This window comes from Athene noctua, chromosome 32 (genome assembly GCF_965140245.1).
Source record: "Athene noctua chromosome 32, bAthNoc1.hap1.1, whole genome shotgun sequence".
Classification (NCBI taxonomy): Eukaryota; Metazoa; Chordata; class Aves; order Strigiformes; family Strigidae; genus Athene; species Athene noctua.
The window spans coordinates 1,830,519-1,851,245 of NC_134068.1; the positions used below are offsets into that span (position 1 = coordinate 1,830,519).

Consider the following 20,727-nt stretch of genomic DNA (forward strand, 5'->3'; position numbering starts at 1 on the left):
CACCCAACACCTGGATCTTTGGGATCCCTGGGCACCCAACGCCTGGATCTTTGGGATCCCTGGATTCTTGGGATCCCTGGGCACCAAAAACCTGGATCTTTGGGATCCCTGGGCACCCAACGCCTGGTTCCTCAGGATTCCTGGCTCCATGGGATCCCTGAACATCCAGATGCCTCGTTCCTTGGGATCCCGGGGTCTTTGGGATCCCTGGATCCTCAGGATCCCGGGTCCTCAGGATGCCCTGGTCCTCCCTGTGCTCTTGAGCGAGACTCTCCGTCCCTCGCAGCTCCGGCACGGGCAGAGAGGGGAGGAGGGGACAGGAACAGCGGGGGGGAGCGGGGGGACGGACGCAACGCCGAGGCCGCAGCACCCCGCTGGGTCCCATATTTGCCTTCGGGGCGGGACGACCAGGCTGCGCTGGACCCCCCGCGGCCGTGGGAAAACACACCTCACCCCCACACCCCTCCCCCGCTCCCCCCCCGTGCCCTCCCACCGGCTGCATTTCACACGATTTTTGCTTTTATTGTTTTTATTCCAGAAAAAATCATCCTGCGAAGCGGCGATTGGAGGGGACGTACCATCCCCCAACCCTGCCTGGAGAGGAGGACACTTGGGGGGGGGCCCCTCCTTGGCCGTGGTCTCTTCTGGGGGGGGTGATGCACCCCCCAACCCTGCTCCTGCTCTGTCATTGCTGCAGACGTGGAGGTTTGGGGGGGGTTTAGGGTCCCCCAGAGCGGTCGGCCATGGTGTCGCCGGGCTGGGGGGGTTGAAGTGGGACCTGGAGATGTTGGGCTTCGTCCTTCTGGGGCCGGGTCCTGGTGGTGAAGGTGATGGAGATGGAGGTGATGGAGAAGATTAAGATGGAGGTGAGGGAGATGGAGGTGAGGGAGATGGAGGTGAGGGAGATGGAGGTGAGGGAGATGGAGGTGAGGGAGATGGAGGTGAGGGAGATGATGGAGGTGATGGAGTTGGAGGTGAAGGAAATGATGAGGATGGAGGTGAGGGAGATGTTGGAGATTGAAGTGATGAAGGTGATGGAGATGGAGGCGATGGAGGTGAAGGTGATGAAGGTGATGGAGATGGAGGTGATGGAGGTGAAGGTGATGAAGGTGATGGAGATGGAGGTGAAAGAGAAGATGAAGATGGAGGTGATAGAGATGGAGCTGATGGCGATGATGGAGATGGAGAAGATGAAGGTGATTGAGATGGAGGTGGTGGAGTTGGAGGTGATGGAGACGATGAGGATGGAGGTGATGAAGGTGAGGGAGGTGAGGGAGATGTTGGAGAATGAAGTGATGAAGGTGATGGAGATGGACGTGATAGAGAAGATGAAGATGGAGGTGATGAAGGTGATGGCAATGATGGAGAAGGAGGTGAGGGAGATGATGGAGGTGATGGAGTTGGAGGTGAAGGAAATGATGACGATGGAGGTGATGAAGGTGAGGGAGGTGAGGGAGATGTTGGAGAATGAAGTGATGAAGGTGATGGAGATGGACGTGATGGAAAAGATGAAGATGGAGGTGATAGAGATGGAGGCGATGGCGATGATGGGGATGGAGATGATGAAGGTGATGGAGGTGATGGAGATGGAGGTGAGGAAGGCGATGGAGATGATGGAGATGATGAGGATGGAGGTGATGAAGGCGATGGAGGTGAGGGAGATGTTGGAGATTGAAGTGATGAAGGTGATGGAGATGGACGTGATGGAGATGATGGAGGCGAAGATGATGAAGGCGATGGAGGTGAGGGAGATGTTGGAGATTGAGGGAGGAGGGGGCGGGAACAATCTGGGGGGGTCCAGGGTGGGTTTCCCTGCTGCCCTTCCCCCTCCTTCCCCCTTGCCCCACCCATCCCCCACCCGCTCATCTCCAGAGGGTTCATCCACCCATCCCCGGAGTCATCTCCTTGTCCCCCCACCCACCTACCTCTGGCCAATCCCATCCCTTCCTGTCCCTCCACCCACCCCCGTGCCCAACCAAACCTCTCCCACCATCCCTCCCCGAGCCCACCCACCCGTGTGCCCCTCCCCTTCTCCTCCAGCCCCTCCAATCCCACCTCCCCTCCACCTCCTCCACCGTTTCCGGCAGCGCCGTGTCCCGTGTCTCCGGCAGGAAGATGGCCACCAGCCCCGACACCACGGGAGCCACCCCGTAGATGATGAAGGGCAACGCGGGGAAGACTTCGCCCGCCATCTTCACCAAAGGCGCCGTGATGCTGCCCAGACGGGCCATGGTGTTGGCCAACCCCATCCCCGTCTGCCTGTAGGACACCACGAGGTCCCTGAGGGAGTGGTCGCCGTGGCGACGGTCACCCCGACACCTCCACACACCCCCCCCCCATCCCCCCAAACTACACCCCGCTCCTTACCGAATGACGGTGGGGTAAAGCTCCCCCGTGTAGAGGAAGACGCAGTTGAAGGACGCGGCCAAACAACCTTTCCCGAAGACGGCCAAGGCCGTGCGAAGCGTCCGCAGGTCTGTGGGGACAAGGACGGGTCATTCGGGACCTTCTTTGGTGTCACCAGTTGGGGTGGGGTGTGGGCGGTGGGTGACGGAGACCCCCGAACACCAAGATTTCAGGCAAATCACCCATTTAAAAAAAAAAAAATAAACCACCAACAACCCCCCAACACAAACTAAAATCCCTCCACCGCTGATGGCTTGAGCGTGGTTTTGGCCTTCATGGGTTGAAGGGGAACCCACTGCCATCACCCCTCCTCCTCCTCCTCCTCCTCCTCCTCCTCCTCCTCCTCCTCACCCCGCGGCACCAAGATGTTGGCCAAGATGGCCAAACCGGCCAAGATGAGGGCAAAGGATTGGGTGAAGCGTCGCCCTATGAAGGTGATGGTGAGGATGGAGACCAACTTGGCTGGGATGTCCACGGCCCCGAAGACCAACTGGATCACGTAGATGTTGAAGTCAAAGGTTTGCAGGTCCATGGCCAACCCGTAGTAGGCGAAGCTGGTGGAGAACCTAAAAGAACAGGGGGTGGGGGGACAAAATCTCACCAGTGGGGAGGGGTGGGGTGGGATGGGAGGAGGGGAGGGGTCAGCCCTCACCCCCTGGCCTGGGTGGGGTGGAGCCAGGAGATGTGTGGCCAAGGTGCGGGCCAAGAGAGCTTCTGTCGCCCAAGTCCTGCGTCGTGACTCGGTTTCCCTTTCCCAAGAGGTTTGAGGAGGGGCAAGGGGGGTGTGGGTGGATCAACAAGTGGTGGGGGAGGACATTGGCCAATCAGCCACCCCCACCGGACGTACCAGACGAAGCAGAGGCAACACGAGATGCGGCGCACGACGGGTGTCCGGACCAGGTCAACCACGGTGTGGTGGCTCCTCGATGACGTCATTTCCTTCTGCATGTAGGACCTCAAGGCCTAGAGAGAGATGGAGGGGGCGGGGGGAGGGTGGGGATAGGGTGCTGGGGTTCTCCTGGGGGCGGGGAAATGGGTGGGTGGGGGGGTGGTCGGTTGGATGGAGATGGGGGGTGGGTGGATGGAGGAGATGGTGGAGGTGGAGGGGATGGAGGTGATGAAGGTGATGGAGATGATGAAGATGGAGGTGATGGAGTTGGAGGTGATGGAAATGATGAGGATGGAGGTGATGAAGGTGATGGAGGTGAGGGAGATGTTGGAGATTGAAGTGATGAAGGTGATGGAGATGGAGGTGGTGGAGATGGAGGTGATGAAGGTGATGGAGATGGAGGTGGTGGTGATGAAGGTGATGAAGGTGGTGGAGATGGAGGTGATGAAGGTGATGGAGATGGAGGTGATGGAGATGGAGGTGATGAAGGTGATGAAGGCGATGGAGATGGAGGTGATGAAGGTGATGAAGGCGATGGAGATGTGATGGGGTGATGGAGATGTTGGAGCTGGAGGTGGGTGGCTGCAGGAGGGGCTGGCTGGGGGCTGATGGTGCTGGACAGATGGACGGGTGTCTGTGGGGTGACAGACGGGTGTCTGTGGGGTGACGGGTGTCTATGGGGTGACAGACGGGTGTCTGTGGGGTGACGGGTGTCTGTGGATGACAGACGGGTGTCTGTGGGGTGACAGACGGATGTCTGTGGGGTGACAGACGGGTGTCTATGGGGTGACAGACGGGTGTCTATGGGGTGACGGGTGTCTGTGGGGTGACAGACGGGTGTCTATGGATGACAGACGGGTGTCTGTGGGGTGACAGACGGGTGTCTATGGATGACAGACGGGTGTCTATGGGGTGACGGGTGTCTATGGGGTGACAGACGGGTGTCTGTGGGTGACAGACGGGTGTCTATGGGATGGACAGACGGGTGTCTATGGGGTGACGGGTGTCTATGGATGACAGACGGGTGTCTGTGGGGTGACAGACGGGTGTCTATGGATGACAGACGGGTGTCTATGGGGTGACGGGTGTCTATGGGGTGACAGACGGGTGTCTGGGGGTGACAGACGGGTGTCTATGGGATGGACAGACGGGTGTCTATGGGGTGACGGGTGTCTATGGGGTGACAGACGGGTGTCTGTGGGTGACAGACGGGTGTCTATGGGATGGATAGACGGGTGTTGAGGGGGCTGGGAAGGCACCCATAGGGCAGCGCCACTCTTGGCCACTCCCCACAAGGGGCAGGGGGGCGGGGTCACCTCGCCCCACACCCCACACCTCCCCCCCAGACACCCCAGGGACCAGCCGGGGCCTTTTACGTCGATGTCGAGCTTGTCCCCTTCCTCTCCCTTCCCGTTGATCTTGGCCACCTTCCGCAGCTCCTGCAGGGCCCGCTGGGACTTGCCCACCATGACCAGCCAACGAGCCGACTCCGTCAGCCACCTGCGGGGCGGGGACAGGAGCCCAAGGACCCTCCCACCGGCCCCCTGACCCTGCCAGTGGCCACCTGCTCTCTCTGTCCCTCGGCAGCCATCTCCCCCTGCTTCCGCCTGGGCAACCAACCAACCCTCCGGGCAACCAACCCTTCAGGCAACTAACCCTCTGGGCAACCAACCCTCCAGGCAACTAACCCTCTGGGCAACCAACCAACCCTCCGGGCAACCAACCCTTCAGGCAACTAACCCTCCGGGCAACCAACCAACCCTCCGGGCAACCAACCAACCCTCCGGGCAACCAACCAACCCTCCAGGCAACCAACCCTCCGGGCAACCAACCCTCCGGGCAGCCAACCAACCCTCCGGGCAGCCAACCAACCCTCCGGGCAACCAACCCTCCGGGCAGCCAACCAACCCTCCAGGCAACCAACCAACCCTCTAACCAACCCTCCAGACAACCAACCCTCCGGGCAACCAACCCTCCAGGCAACTAACCCTCTGGGCAGCCAACCAACCCTCCAGGCAACCAACCAACCCTCCAACCAACCAACCAACCCTCCATCCATTGACCAACCCTCCGTCCAACCACCCCTCCACCCACCCAACCCTCTGCCCATTCATCCCTCCATTTTTCCCTCCACCCTTCCTCCTCCTCCTCCTCCTCCTCCTCCTCACCACGAGTAGAGGAAGAAGCAGAAGAAGGGGAGCGACACGGTGAGCTGGAGCCACCGCCAATCTGGGACGGCGTAGGAGACCCCGGCCAGCAGGAACTGCCCCAGGGTGTAGCAGTAACCCATGAAGGTCCCCACCAGCGCCCGGGTGCGAGTGGGCATCCACTCCAAAGCTGCCGAGACAACACGAGAGCCGTGGAGCCGACCACGGAGAGTGCCTGGGGGCTAGTACCGTAGGGCTAGCGCTGGCCACCTACAGAGGGAGACGCTGTTGAGGACGATGCCGGAGAAGGCCGTGCCCGTGAGGAAGCGGAAGAGGCAATAAACGGCGAAAGTTGGGGCGAAGGAGGAGCACGTCCCCATGGCGCCCATCTGGAGGTAGCACCAGGTCAGCAGCAACCGGCGGCCGAACCTGGGGGTGAGGAGGAGGAAGAGGGGGTGAGGAGGAGGAAGAGGGGGTGAGACAACCCCCATGATGCTGCGTGACACCCCCCCTCACCTGTCCGAGAGACCCCCGAAGACGATGCCGCCCACCAAGATGCCGGCCATGTAGAGCGACTGGGCCAACTGCTTCAGGCCGCGGGAGCCGCACACCAGGTCCCACTGGCGAGGGGTGAGGATGTGGGGGGGACAGAGGTCAGGGGGGGCATTGGGGGGTCCCCTTCGGCCTCCCTCCTGCCCCCCAGAACTGCCCGCGGTGGCTGGTAGGGTTGATCCAACACAGCAAGCGATGGGTGGCCAATGGCAACACCGAGAAGGTGCCACTGAGCACGGGGCCGCCCTTCCCAGCATCCCCGGGGTTGGAGGGTCCTTCCAGGGGTCACTTGACCCCTTTTTGACCCCCTCGTTGATGGCCGCCAACCACCTCCTCCTCCATTTTCCTGTCCTGAGCCCTCACGGCGTTGGGTGCTTCCGCCGAGGGTTGAGCGAAGAAGACGCTCCAGTTGGGAGACGTCAACGTGGGGATGGCGGGAACCGCGCTCAGGGTGGGGTGAAACGTCCCACCCACCCCAAATCCCACCGCCTTGGCTCCGCCTCCTCCATCCTACCTCGCTGACGATGGTGCTGGTGAAGACGCTACGGTCGTAGATCCAACCGTCGTGGCAAGGCTCCGTCTCCGGCCAAGTGGTGTTGGTAGCCGAACCGTTGGCTTCCAAAAGCCACCACTGAGGGGTCACGAAGCGCCGACACTGCTCGCCGCGGGGAACCGAGACCCTCAAAAGGTCCTGGGGGTCAAGGCCGGTGGCGTTGGCCTCCCACCGAAGCCGACAACGATGGTCGCCGGTGGCGGCCGTGAAGTTCTGCAGGAGGTTGTGAGTGGCCAGCATGAGGACGGGGAGGGCCAGTAGGACCACCGAGGCCACCTGGAAACGTCCCATCCCCCCGACGTGCTCCAAGAGGTCGGCAAAAGCCATGGTGCCACCGTCAGAGCCCGGCAACGCCCCCCAGCCATGCACGGCCCCGAAAGGGATGGATTTCACCCCAAAAAAAAAAACCAAAAGAGCGACGCTCCTCTCGCTGCCTCTGTAGCCTCCACCCAAACTGGGGGGCGGGAGGGGGGGCGGGCTCTTATATAACCCGGCCAATGGCTGTTTTGGGTTAATATTTGACATTTTGGGTGGAGTTTTTTGTGATTTTTTTCTTTTTTTTTTTTTTTTTTAGATATTTTTTTTTCCCAGCAGAACGCAAAGGCAGGTGGGAGAAAGTGCAGGCAAAGGTGGCCCCGAGGAGTTGGGGGGGGGGGGGGTGGGGGGTGGGAAATGTGGGGCGGGCAACCAAATGCCGGCAGAAGGTAGCCAGAGCCAAAGCCGTGGGTAGCCCTTCCTTCAACGTGGCAGCGAAAAAAAAACCACCAAAAAAAAAAAAAAAAAAAGGGCGTCGAAATGGAGCGATCTGGGGCAGGAGGAAAAGCAAAAAAATTTAAAATTAATTTTTTTTAAATTAATTCTTTCCCGGCGTTGCTTTTTTTTTTTTTTTTTTAATTTTTTTGAGGAGAAAAAGCGCATTTTGGCGAGGGCCCAACCTACATCCGGCTTGTGGGGTAGTCGGGGGGGGGGGTGGAGTGGGTAGTCTCTGGCCCTCGCTGGCCCGTTTGGGTTAAATTTTAGTGATTTTTGTGGTCAAAAGGGGAGCGGAAGGTGCTGCCGGGGGGCGGGGGGCTGTGACCCTGCGCGGGTCAGCGCGTTCCCCACCGGGGTTAATTTTTGACGGGGTCAAACCAATATGGGGGAAAGGGAGGGGGGCAAGGGGCATGTTGGCAACTGGAGCAAGGGCCAAGGTGGCCAAGGGGGGTGGGGGGGAGGGGTTAGGGGAGCTCCTTGCCCCACCCACCCCCCCCCTCATCCTGTGGGATTTGGGGGATCCCCCCCCTTGACCGGGACAAGAGTTGGGGTGTTGGGTGGCGTCTTCTTGGAGGTGACCTCCAAAATGGCGGCGGGGTGGGCGCCATCTTGGTAGAGGTGGCCTCGGGGACAAGGTCATGAGGTGCCATTGACCTCCAAGATGGTGGCTTGGGGACAAGGTCATGAGGGGTCATTGGCCTCCAAGATGGAGGTTCTTGGGCGCCATCTTGGTAGAGGTGGCCTCGGGGACAAGGTCATGAGGTGCCATTGGCCTCCAAGATGGAGGTTCTTGGGCGCCATCTTGGTAGAGGTGGCCTTGGGGACAAGGTCATGAGGTGCCATTGACCTCCAAGATGGTGGCTTGGGGACAAGGTCATGAGGTGCCATTGGCCTCCAAGATGGAGGTTCTTGGGCACCATCTTGGTAGAGGTGGCCTTGGGGACAAGGTCATGAGGTGCCATTGACCTCCAAGATGGTGGCTTGGGGACAAGGTCATGAGGGGTCATTGACCTCCAAGATGGAGGTTCTTGGGCGCCATCTTGGTAGAGGTGGCCTTGGGGACAAGGTCATGAGGGGTCATTGACCTCCAAGATGGTGGCTTGGGGACAAGGTCATGAGGTGCCATTGGCCTCCAAGATGGAGGTTCTTGGGCGCCATCTTGGTAGAGGTGGCCTCGGGGACACGGTTCTTAAGCGTTGTCCTATTGGAGGGGCCCTCGGGCGCGGTTGTTGGGCGCCATCTTACTGGCGGTGACCTTGGCGGGGCCTCCGACACCACCCCGAGACGTTGTCCCCACCAGAGCCGCTTTATTCCTCCAAGAACTTCCCCTGCCCCACACCGGGAGGTCCCCAACTGTGGGGCAGGCAGCGAATTTGGACCCGCCCCCCACAGCGAGGCCCGGAGGGGAGGGTGGGTGCGGGTGGCCGGGTGTCGGGTGCTGGCCCCCACCCCCCAGCCCCCCCGTGGTCCTTCAGGCCTCCTTCTGTGGGGCCTTGTCCTGGGGCTGGAGGGGGATCTTCTCTTTGGGGTCCTCCGTCTTCTTCCGCTTGGCCCTGAGGGAGGAAGAGGAGGAGGAGGAGGAGGAGGGTCAGTCACCAGCGGGAGGGGGAGTGGCCTGGCCTGCCCGGGGTCCACCTGTCTGTCTGGCCCTTCGGCCACTCGTATTGGTCGTTCTTCTGCCAACACACCCGCCCACTCGTCTCTCAAGACCTTCCCCTGGAGCGTCACCCACAACCCCTTTGGCTTCCGGTCTGTCCGTCCGACTGTCCATCATCTGACTGTCCATCATCCATCATCTGACTGTCCATCATCTTACTGTCCATCATCCGACTGTCCATCATCCATCATCCGACTGTCCATCATCTTACTGTCCATCATCCAACTGTCCATCATCCGACTGTCCATCATCCATCATCTGACTGTCCATCATCTGACTGTCCATCATCCAACTGTCCATCATCCATCATCCGACTGTCCATCATCTTACTGTCCATCATCCAACTGTCCATCATCCGACTGTCCATCATCCATCATCTGACTGTCCATCATCCGACTGTCCATCATCCGACTGTCCATCATCCATCATCCGACTGTCCATCATCCAACTGTCCATCATCAGACTGTCCATCATCCATCATCTGACTGTCCATCATCTTACTGTCCATCATCCAACTGTCCATCATCCATCATCCAACTGTCCATCAACCGTCATCCATCATCCAACTGTCCATCATCCAACTGTCCAGCATCCGACTGTCCATCATTCATCATCTGACTGTCCATCATCCATCATCCAACTGTCCATCAACCGTCATCCAACTGTCCGTCATCCAACTGTCCATCATCCATCATCCGACTGTCCATCATCCATCATCCGACTGTCCATCATCCGTCTATCATCCGACTGTCCATCATCCATCATCTGACTGTCCATCATCCAACTGTCCATCATCCATCATCCAACCATCCATCATCCAACCGTTCCCGATCCATCCAGCCATTGTCCAACCACCCTCCGCCTGTCCATCATCCCCCCTCCATCCGCCCATCCATCCCCCACGCCCACCTGCTCTCCACCTCCTCGATGGTGTCGGGCAGCGGCGCGTTGAGGGTCTCCGGGAGGAACCCGGCCACCACGGCCGCCACCACGGGGGCCACCCCGTAGACGGCCGGGGGCAAGAAGGGGTAATACTCATCCATCATCTTCACCAGCGGCGCCACGATCCCGCCCACTCGGGCCATGGTGCTGCCGAAACCCAGCCCGGTCTGCCTGCCGGCGCCGGGGGAGGGGTCAACACGGGGCAGAGAACACCCTGGGGGGGTCCCGGGGGGGTTCCTGCCCCACCGCGGGGTGCCTGGGGGGCGGGTACCTGATGGGGGTGGGGTAGAGCTCGGTGGTGTAGAGGAAGACGCAGTTGAAGGAGGCGGAGAGACACCCCTTGCCGATGACGGCCAGCGCCGTGCGCACCGTCTGCAGCTCTGGGGCAGAGAGAGAGGGGCGGGGTGGGCGTCGGGGGAGGGGCCACCGCGGGGATGTGGGCGTGGGCAGGAGGAGAAAGGGGGGAGGGCGGAGAGACGGGTCGGTGGGTGGAGATGGATGGATGATGGATGATTGATGGATGGATGGGTGATGGATGGGTGATGGATGATGGATGGGGGATGGATGATGGATGGATGATGGGTGATGGATGGGTGATGGATGGATGGATGATGGATGGATGATGGATGGGGGATGGATGATGGGTGATGGATGATGGATAGATGATGGATGGATGGATGGATGATGGATGGATGATGGATGACGGATGAATGACGGATGGGTGACGGATGGATGACGGGTGATGGATGGGGGATGGATGATGGATGGATGATGGGTGATGGATGGGTGATGGATGGATGGATGATGGATGGATGATGGATGGGGGATGGATGGATGGATGATGGATGGATGATGGATGACGGATGAATGATGGATGGGTGACGGATGGATGACGGGTGATGGATGGGTGATGGATGGATGATGGATGGGTGACGGATGGGTGATGGATGACGGATGGGTGACGGATGGGTGATGGATGATGGATGGATGGATGGATGATGGATGATGGATGGGTGATGGATGATGGGTGATGGATGATGGATGGATGATGGATGGGTGATGGATGGTGGATGACGGGTGACAGATGGGTGACGGATGGGTGACGGATGGGTGACAGATGGGTGACGGATGACGGATGGGATGTAGGTGCTCAGTTTAACGGCTGGACAAGAGAGGGGCGGGTGAAGAGCAAAGCAGAGTGGTGGGAGGGCCCGGGGGGGCCCCGGGTGGCCGGGCAGAGCGGTGCAGGAGATCCCCATCACCCCACGGCACCCACCTGTGGAGACAAAGATGTTGGCAATGATGACCAGCCCCGCCAAGAAGAGGGGCGCCATGAGTGACACCCGCCGGCCAATGTAGCTCATGGAGATGGTCACCACCACTTTGGCCGGGAAGTCAACGGCGCCGAAAATCACCTGGATGAGGTAAATGCTGACGCCGAAGTTTTGCAGATCCATGGCCAGGGCGTAGTAGGAGAAACTCGTGGAGAACCTGGGGTGGGACAGAGGGAGACACCGACCTGGAGGCGGGGGGACCTCCCTGCGGTGTCACCTGGGAGCTCAGGTGAAGGGCTGGCACCCAGTGTCCTGGTGTCATCTCTCCATTCGGCCGGCTGTACGTCTGACCAACTCTTCAACTCCCCATCTGCTCTTCCATCCAACCAACCAACAGCCAACCAACCAACAGCCAACCAACCAACAGCCAACCAACATCCAACCAACCAACATCCAACCAACCATCCAACCAACCATCCAACCATCCACCCAACCAACCATCCAACAAACAGCCAACCAACCAACAGCCAACCAACCATCCAACTAACCATCCAACCAACATCCAACCAACCAACCAACATCCAACCAACCATCCAACCAACCAACCATCCAACCAACAGCCAACCAACCAACAGCCAACCAACCAACAGCCAACCAACCATCAGCCAACCAACCAACAGCCAACCAACCATCCAACCAACATCCAACCAACCAACCAACATCCAACCAACCAACAGCCAACCAACCAACAGCCAACCAACCAACCAACCAACCAACAGCCAACCAACCAACAGCCAACCAACCAACAGCCAACCAACCAACAGCCAACCAACCATCCAACCAACCATCCAACCAACCATCCAACCAACCATCCAACCAACATCCAACCAACCAACCAACATCCAACCAACCAACCAACATCCAACCAACATCCAACCAACCAACCAACCAACTAACCAACCATCCAAACATCCATCCAAACAATCAACCATCTATCCAACCAACTAACCCACCTCCCAACCATCCATTCAACCATCCAACCACCCAACTAACCAACCAACCATCCAACCAACCAACCAACCAACCAACCAACCATCCATCCAACCAACCAACCAACCATCCATCCACCCAACTAACCATCCACCCAACTAACCAACCACCCAACTAACCAACCACCCAACTAACCAACCAACCAACCATCCAACCAACCAACCAACCATCCATCCACCCAACTAACCAACCAACCATCCAACCAACCAACCGTCTGACCACCCAACCCCCCCCATCCACCCCTCCTCCCCACCGGACCTCCCAGCCCCGCCCAGCCCCACCAGATGATTGACAGGCAGAAGAAGATATGGCGGATGACGGGGGTCCGGACCAGGTCGGTGACGGTGTAGGAGGACTTGAGACCAGCCAACTCCTCCTTCATGTTGGCCTTGAGCACCTGGGACGGGGGGAGACGGGTGTTGGGGGGGGCGGGGGGCGGGGGGAGGGCAGGGGTGGGGAATGAAGCCCCGCCCCCACCACGGGGCCACCGTACCTCCACCGTGATCTTCTCCCCTTCCTCCTTCCTCTTGTTGAACGTGGCCACTCGCCGGAGAACCTTCACGGCCCTCTCGGCCTTCCCCGAGAGCACCAGCCAACGGGCCGACTCAGCCAACCACCTGCGGCCAACGAGGAGGGGAAACTGAGGCACGAGGAGCCCCGCGGCCTTCCCCGAGGGACCCGAGCAGGCACCTTACCAGGAGTAGAGGAGGAAGACGAAGAAGGGCAAGGAGACGGTGAGCTGGAGCCAGCGCCAGTGGGGGACGGCGTAAGCCACGGCGGCCAGCAGGATTTGGCCCATGGTGTAGGCGAAGCCGGTGATGGCCACGGTGATGGTGCGGTAGGGCGTGGGAATCCACTCCACCACTGCAAGGGACCGCGGGGACACGGCTGGTTTGGTGTGGCCCCACCCCCACCCCCTCGCCGTGACCTGGGCGTGCCCATCGTGGCCGTATCACGTGGTGTCATCCCCGGCCATCGGTGGCCACTGGGGTGGCCCCGTTAGTGGCCATAGGGATGTCGCTGTTTGTGGAGAGGGGGACGGCCCCCATCCATGGCCATGAGCCTCTCCGTCTCCATGGTGACGTCACCATCCATGGCCGCTGGGACATCCCCACCCATGGCCACTGGGACGTCCCCACCCATGGCGATTGGGTTGGCCCCACCCATGGCCACTGGGACGTCCCCAACCATGGCAATTGGGTTGTCCCCAACCATGGCCACTGGGTTGTCCCTACTCATGGCCACTGGGTTGGCCCCACCCATGGCGATTGGGTTGGCCCCACCCATGGCCACGATGATGTCCCCATCTATGGCCACTGGGACGTCCCCAACCATGGCCACTGGATTGTCCCTACTCACGGCCACTGGGGTGTCCCCACCCATGGCCATTGGGTTATCCTCATCCATGGCCACTGGGACGTCCCCATCTATTGCCACTGGGTTGGCCCCGCCCATGGCCATGGTGACATCCCCACCCATGGCCATTGGGTTGTCCCTACTCATGGCCACTGGAACATCCCCACTCATGGCCACTGGGGTGTCCCCACCCATGGCCATTGGGTTGTCCCCACTCGGGACCACTGGGTTGTCCCCACCCGTGGCCCCGTGCTCATCCTCGCGGCTGTCCCCTCACCCAGGCAGGCGATGCTGAGGCCGAAGCCGGAGAGCGCCATGCCGCCGGCGAAGCGGAAGACGCAGTAGGACGCGTAGTTGGGGGCGAAGGCCGTGCACGTCCCCATCACCCCCAGCTGCAGGTAGGACCACATCAGCATGGCCTTGCGCCCAAACCTGCAACGGGGAGCCGCTGGGTGCCACTGGGGGCCACTGGCTGCCACCCCAGGGGGGAAACTGAGGCACGGGGAGGCGGAGCTCTGCTGCCTTTACCTGTCGGATAGGCCGCCCAGAACCAGGGCGCCCACCAGGACCCCGGCCATGTAGATGGACTGGGCCATCTGCCGGAGCTGCCGGTAGCTGCAGACGAGGTCCCACTGCGGGGGCGGGGACGGGGACGAGGTGAGGACACCCCGTCCCCTCCTCCCACCCTGCGGTTCCTCCTCGCCGCCATCCAGCTCTTCCACCCCCAGCCCCGTATGGCTCCGCCCCCTGCCCCATATGGCTCCATCTCCATCCCAATATGGCTCCATCTCCACCCCCAGCCCCATATGGCTCCGCCTCCAACCCTATATGGCTCCGCCCCAGCCCCATATGGCGCCATCTCCACCCCCAACCCTATATGGCTCCGCCTCCAACCCCATATGGCTCCATCTCCACCCCATACGGCTCCGCCCCCGCCCCATATGGCTCCGCCCCCAGCCCCATATGGCTCCATCTCCAACCCATATGGCTCCGCCCCCAGCCCCATACGGCTCCGCCCCCCTCCCACATGGCTCCATCTCCACCTGGTCCCACCCCCCTCCCCCTGTCCCCGCCCCTCGGAGCATTTGGTGGCCCCGTGGCTGCTGTGGCCATCGTCCCTCCCCCTCCATGTTCCCCGTCCCCACCTCGGTGACGATGGTGGCCACGTAGACGCTGCGGTCGTAGTCCCAGCCGTCGCGGCAGGGCTCGGTGGCCCGGGGGCCGGCGCTGCCGTTGGCGGGGGACGAGGCCACGTAGCGCCGGCAGGACCCCAGGGGGGCGTCGGGGGACCCCAAGGTGCCATTGGACCACCCCGGGGTGGCACCAACGGGCCCCGAGGTGCCGTTAGAGGACCCCGAGTTGCCACCTGGAGACTCCGGCGCGTCACCGAGCGGGAGGTGGGTGACACCGGGGATGGGGGTGTCATCGCGGAGCCCCGAGTTGCCATCTGGGGACCTCGGGGTGACCCCGGGGGTCCCCACAGTGACATCCGGAGCCTTCGGGATGGCGTCGGAGGACCTCGAGGTCGGCGAGGTGCCATCGGAAGCCGTCGGGGTGTCATCAAAGGTGGCTCGGGGTGGCGCCGGGGTGGCGCCGGGGACACTCGAGGTGCCACCAAGGTCGGGGGTGACCCCGGGGGTCCCCACGGTGACATCCGGAGCCTTCGGGATGGCGTCGGAGGACCTCGAGGTCGGCGAGGTGCCATCGGAAGCCGTCGGGGTGTCATCAAAGGTGGCTCGGGGTGGCGCCGGGGTGGCGCCGGGGACACTCGAGGTGTCACCGGGGCCGGGGGTGACCCCGGGGACGCGGCAGCGGTGCGGGGGGACGGCGGCGGTGAAGTTCTGCAGCAGGTTGTGGCTGGCCATGAGCAGGATGGGGACGACCAGCAGCGCCGTCTGCAGCACCTGGAAGCGTCCCAACCCCCCGACCTGCGCCAGCACCGCCCCGAACGGCATCCTGGGGGGGCGCGGGGACAGCGTCACCCGCGGGGGGACACCGTGGGACGCCGCCGGAGAGGAGGGGACGGCGGAGGGGGACGGACACAGCGTCACTCGTGGGGGTGACTTTGGGCATGGGGACACGGTTGGATGTGGGGGGCATCACTCATGGGGATGTCGGGATAGGGGGACAGCGGGACATGGGGACACCATCGGACATGGGGACAGCAGGATGTGGGGACACTGGGACATGGGGACAGCGGGACATGGGGACAGCGGGACATGGGGACACTGGGACATGGGGACACCATCGGACATGGGGACAGCAGGATGTGGGGACACTGGGACATGGGGACAGCGGGACATGGGGACAGCAGGATGTGGGGACACTGGGACATGGGGACAGCGGGACATGGGGACAGCAGGATGTGGGGACACTGGGACATGGGGACAGCGGGACATGGGGACAGCAGGATGTGGGGACACTGGGACATGGGGACAGCGGGACATGGGGACAGCAGGATGTGGGGACACTGGGACATGGGGACACCATCACCCATGGGGACACCGGGACATGGGGACACCAAGACGTGGGTGACACCATGACGTGAGGACACCGGGACACCAGGACATGAGGACACCATCGGACATTTGGGACACCGGGACATGGGGACACCAGACAAGGGGGACATGGGGACACCGAGACATGGGGACACTGGGACATGGGGACAACCAGGACATGGGGACACCGGGACATGGGGACACCAGGACATGGGGACAACCGGACATGGGGACACCGGGACATGGGGACACCAGACAAGGGGGACACCATCACCCATGGGGACACCAGGACATGGGGGACATGGGGACACCAAGACATGGGGACACCGGGACATGGGGACACCGGGACATGGTGACAGGGAACACAGGGACGGGCCCGTGGTCACAGTCAGGTGTGGGGAGGGGACAGGGGACAGGCGCAAGGACGGGGACAGCGGGGACACAGCGAGGGGACGTGGTGACCACCAGGGCCACCGCCGGTGTCACCACTTGCGTCACACGTCCCCGACCCCTCCCGATGTCCCCGTCCCCTCCCAGCGGGTCCCTGTCCCTGCTCCACCCCAGCGCGGCTCCCCGGGGACGGGGACATCCGGCCAGCTGTGACACCCGTGTCCCCAAGGCAAAGGGTCCCTTCTCTGATGTCCCCAGCACGTCCTGGGCCCGTGTCCCCGTGTCCCCAGGGCACCCCGTGTCCCCTCCCCCATGTCCCCCAGCTCCCCCATCCCCTCTTCTGCTGTCCCCAATGTCCCCAACCCCTCCCAACTTGTTCCCACTTCGATGTCCCCACCCCCCTGACAGCCACCTTGTCCCCAACCCATCCCACGCCCCCTCTGCGATGTCCCCAACCCCTCTGATGTCCCCAGCTTGTCCCACACCCTCTCCACGATGTCCCCAACCCCTCTGATGTCCCCATGTCCCCTCCAGAGGTCCCCAACCTGTCCCCTCTCTGATGTGCCCAACCCATCCCACGTCCCCTCCACGATGTCCCCAACCCCTTTGATGTCCCCAACCTGTCCCATGTCCCCTCCCCAATGTCCCCAACCCCCCCTCGATGTCCCCAACCCCTCTGATGTCCCCAACCTGTCCCACGTCCCCTCCCCAATGTCCCAAATCCCCTCTCGATGTCCCCAACCCCTTTGATGTCCCCAACCTGTCCCATGTCCCCTCCCCGATGTCCCCAACCCCTCTGATGTCCCCACATCCCCTCCACAATGTCCCCAGCCCCTCTGATGTCCCCAACCTGACCCACGTCCCCTCCCCGATGTCCCCAACCCCTCTGATGTCCCCACGTCCCCTCCCCGATGTCCCCAACCCCTCTGATGTCCCCAACCTGTCCCATGTCCCCTCCCCGATGTCCCCAACCCCTCCACTGTCCCCAACCTGACCCACGTCCCCTCCCCGATGTCCCCAACCCCTCCACTGTCCCCAACCTGACCCACGTCCCCTCCCCGATGTCCCCAAACCATCCACTGTCCCCAACCTGTCCCACATCCCCTCCCCGATGTCCCCAACCTCTCTGATGTCCCCAACCTGTCCCACGTCCCCTCCCCGATGTCCCCAACCCCTCCGCTGTCCCCAACCTGACCCACGTCCCCTCCCCGATGTCCCCAACCCCTCCGCTGTCCCCAACCTGTCCCACATCCCCTCCCCGATGTCCCCAACCCCTCCGCTGTCCCCAACCCGTCCCACGTCCCCTCCCCTCCCCCGATGCCCCCCGACCTTCCCCCATGTCCCCAACCTGTCCCCACGTCCCCCCTCTCTGTCCCCCGCCCCCCGTGCCCCCCCCCGCCGTACCTGCCCTCCTCGGGGTGACAGCCCCGGCCCCGGGGTCCCCCCCCCGCGCGCTGGCCCCGTTATATAAAGGCGAAAAGCGGCTCTTTTGGTTAAAGTGTCACCGGGATTAGGCCGGGGGGGGCGGGGGGGGTGAGGGGGGGGGGGGGAGGCCCCGGGGGGGGGTCGGGGGGGGGGGGGGAGGAGGCGGATTCCAGCGCCGCGGGTGCCCGGGGCCGCGGGTCTCCTGGGTCCCCCCGCCCGCCGGCCCCACGCCCGCTCCTGGGGGGGGGGGGGGGGGGGGGCTATAGAACCTATAGGGGCTGACACCCTCCCCCCCCCTTAGAGCACCCCCAAATTGTTGCCCCCCCCCCCCCCCCCCCCCCCAGACCCTAAGTGACCCCTATAGGGGCGCAATGGTGCCCTAGAGATCTCCCCAAAGAACCCCCTGCAGGCCCCCCCCCCCCCCCAAATAATTTCCGGGGGGCCCCTATAGACCCCCCCCGTGCCCCCCTGCCGAGCCCCTCCAGGCCCCTATAGAATCCCTGCACCCCCTTATAGAGCCCTACGGCCCCCCAACATCCCCTGCAGTCCCCCTTGAAACACCCCCCCAGACCCCCCAGACCCCCCCTACAGCCCCCCAGAACCCCCTATAGCCCCCGAACCCCCCTACAGCCCCCCGAACCCCCCTATCTCCCCCCCGAAACCCCCTATAGCCCGCCAGAAACCCCTATAGCCCCCCGAACCCCCCCTATAGCCCCCAGAACACCCCTATAGCCCCCCAGAACCCCCCTACAGCCCCCCGAACCCCCCTATAGCCCCTCCGAACCCCCCTATAGCCCCCCAGAACCCCCCTTTATCCCCCCAGAACCCCCCTACAGCCCCCCAGAACCCCCCTATATCCCCCCAGAACCCCCTATAGCCCCCCCGAACCCCCCTATATCCCCCCAGAACCCCCTAGAGCCCCCAGAACCCCCCTACAGCCCCCCAGAACCCCCCTATATCCCCCCAGAACCCCCTATAGCCCCCCCGAACCCCCCTATATCCCCCCAGAACCCCCCTATATCCCCCCAGAACCCCCCTATAGCCCCTCAGAACCCCCCTACAGCCCCCCAGAACCCCCCTACAGCCCCCCGAACCCCCCTATCTCCCCCTCGAACCCCCCTATAGCCCCCCAGAATCCCCTATAGCCCCCCCGAACCCCCCTATATCCCCCCAGAACTCCCCTACAGCCCCCCAGAACCCCCCTACAGCCCCCCAGAACCCCCCTATATCCCCCCAGAACCCCACTATAGCCCCCCCGAACCCCCCTATATCCCCCCAGAACCCCCCCGAACCCCCCTATATCCCCCCAGAACCCCACTATAGCCCCCCCGAACCCCCTATATCCCCCCAGAACCCCCCTATATCCCCCCAGAACCCCCCTACAGCCCCCCGAACCCCCCTATCTCCCCCTCGAACCCCTCTATATCCCCCCAGAACCCCACTATAGCCCCCCAGAACCCCCCTACAGCCCCCCAGAACCCCACTATAGCCCCCCCGAACCCCCCTATATCCCCCAGAACCCCCCTATAGCCCCCCCGAACCCCCCTATATCCCCCCAGAACCCCCCTATAGTCCCCCAGAACCCCCTATAGCCCCCCCGAACCCCCCTATATCCCCCCAGAACCCCCCTATAGCCCCCCCGAACCCCCCTATATCCCCCCAGAACGCCCCTACAGCCCCCCAGAACCCCCCTATAGCCCCCCCGAACCCCCCTATATCCCCCCAGAACCCCCCTACAGCCCCCCGAACCCCCCTATAGCCCCCCAGAACTCCCCTATATCCCCCCAGAACCCCCCTACAGCCCCCCGAACCCCCCTATAGCCCCTCCGAACCCCCCTACAGCCCCCAGGACCCCCCTACAGCCCCCCAGGACCCCCCTATATCCCCCCAGAACCCCCCTATAGTCCCCCAGAACCCCCTATAGCCCCCCAGAACGCCCCTACAGCCCCCCAGAACCCCCCTATAGCCCCCCCGAACCCCCCTATATCCCCCCAGAACCCCCCTACAGCCCCCCGAACCCCCCTATAGCCCCCCAGAACTCCCCTATATCCCCCCAGAACCCCCCTACAGCCCCCGAACCCCCCTATAGCCCCTCCGAACCCCCTATATCCCCCAGAACCCCCCTACAGCCCCCCGAACCCCCCTATCTCCCCCTCGAACCCCCCTATAGCCCCCAGAATCCCCTATAGCCCCCCCGAACCCCCCTATATCCCCCCAGAACGCCCCTACAGCCCCCCAGAACCCCCCTACAGCCCCCCAGAACCCCCCTATATCCCCCCAGAACCCCACTATAGCCCCCCCGAACCCCCCTATATCCCCCCAGAACCCCCCTATATCCCCCCAGAACCCCCCTACAGCCCCCCGAACCCCCCTATCTCCCCCTCGAACCCCTCTATATCCCCCCAGAACCCCCCTATAGCCCCCCAGAACCCCCCCTACAGCCCCCCAGAACCCCACTATAGCCCCCCCGAACCCCCCCTATATCCCCCCAGAACCCCCCTATAGCCCCCCCGAACTCCCCTATATCCCCCCAGAACCCCCTATAGTCCCCCAGAACCCCCTATAGCCCCCCAGAACGCCCCTACAGCCCCCCAGAACCCCCCTATAGCCCCCCCCGAACCCCCCTATATCCCCTCAGAACCCCCCTACAGCCCCCCGAACCCCCCTATAGCCCCCCAGAACTCCCCCTATATCCCCCCAGAACCCCCCTACAGCCCCCCGAACCCCCCTATAGCCCCTCCGAACCCCCCTACAGCCCCCCAGGACCCCCCTACAGCCCCCCATGACCCCCTATATCCCCCAGAACCCCCTATAGCCCCCCCCAAGCCCCAGAAC

General features: G+C 62.6%; 2 protein-coding genes across 2 annotated transcripts; both read right to left on the reverse strand.

The window, feature by feature from the left end:
* Nucleotides 1-718: 718 nt before the first annotated feature.
* Nucleotides 719-7,188, reverse strand: LOC141972340 (solute carrier family 22 member 6-A-like). Its single transcript, XM_074930218.1, has 10 exons — nt 6,509-7,188; nt 5,959-6,062; nt 5,717-5,871; nt 5,464-5,632; nt 4,672-4,795; nt 3,254-3,369; nt 2,758-2,972; nt 2,368-2,476; nt 2,056-2,259; nt 719-815 (listed from the first exon to the last, which is right to left on the reverse strand). The coding sequence occupies exons 1-10, from the start codon at nt 7,070-7,072 to the stop codon at nt 719-721; spliced, it is 1,857 nt and encodes a 618-aa protein (XP_074786319.1). The 5' UTR covers nt 7,073-7,188.
* A 1,337-nt stretch (nt 7,189-8,525) lies between these two features.
* On the reverse strand, nt 8,526-17,976 carry LOC141972356 (solute carrier family 22 member 6-A-like). Its single transcript, XM_074930233.1, has 11 exons — nt 17,872-17,976; nt 14,725-15,535; nt 14,108-14,211; nt 13,857-14,011; nt 12,919-13,087; nt 12,717-12,840; nt 12,505-12,620; nt 11,176-11,390; nt 10,171-10,279; nt 9,867-10,070; nt 8,526-8,853 (listed from the first exon to the last, which is right to left on the reverse strand). Exons 2-11 carry the CDS (start codon nt 15,532-15,534, stop codon nt 8,772-8,774), a joined length of 2,088 nt encoding a protein of 695 aa, XP_074786334.1. The 5' UTR covers nt 15,535; nt 17,872-17,976; the 3' UTR covers nt 8,526-8,771.
* Nucleotides 17,977-20,727: the final 2,751 nt, after the last annotated feature.

Bases quoted from the DNA above. Each gene is read 5' to 3' on its own strand.
- LOC141972340 (XM_074930218.1), bottom strand. From the start codon at position 7,072: ATGTCAAATATTAACCCAAAACAGCCATTGGCCGGGTTATATAAGAGC. The intron at 4,796-5,463 runs GTGAGGAGGAGG...CCCGCCCCGCAG, and splicing joins TGCTTCTTCCTCTACTCGTG to GTGGCTGACGGAGTCGGCTC. The intron at 2,477-2,757 runs GTGAGGAGGAGG...TTGTCCCCACAG, and splicing joins CAACATCTTGGTGCCGCGGG to ACCTGCGGACGCTTCGCACG.
- LOC141972356 (XM_074930233.1), bottom strand. From the start codon at position 15,534: ATGCCGTTCGGGGCGGTGCTGGCGCAGGTCGGGGGGTTGGGACGCTTC. The intron at 11,391-12,504 runs GTGGGGCTGGGC...GTCCCACCCCAG, and splicing joins TTCTGCCTGTCAATCATCTG to GTTCTCCACGAGTTTCTCCT. The intron at 10,071-10,170 runs GTACCCGCCCCC...CGGCGCCGGCAG, and splicing joins CTCTACCCCACCCCCATCAG to GCAGACCGGGCTGGGTTTCG.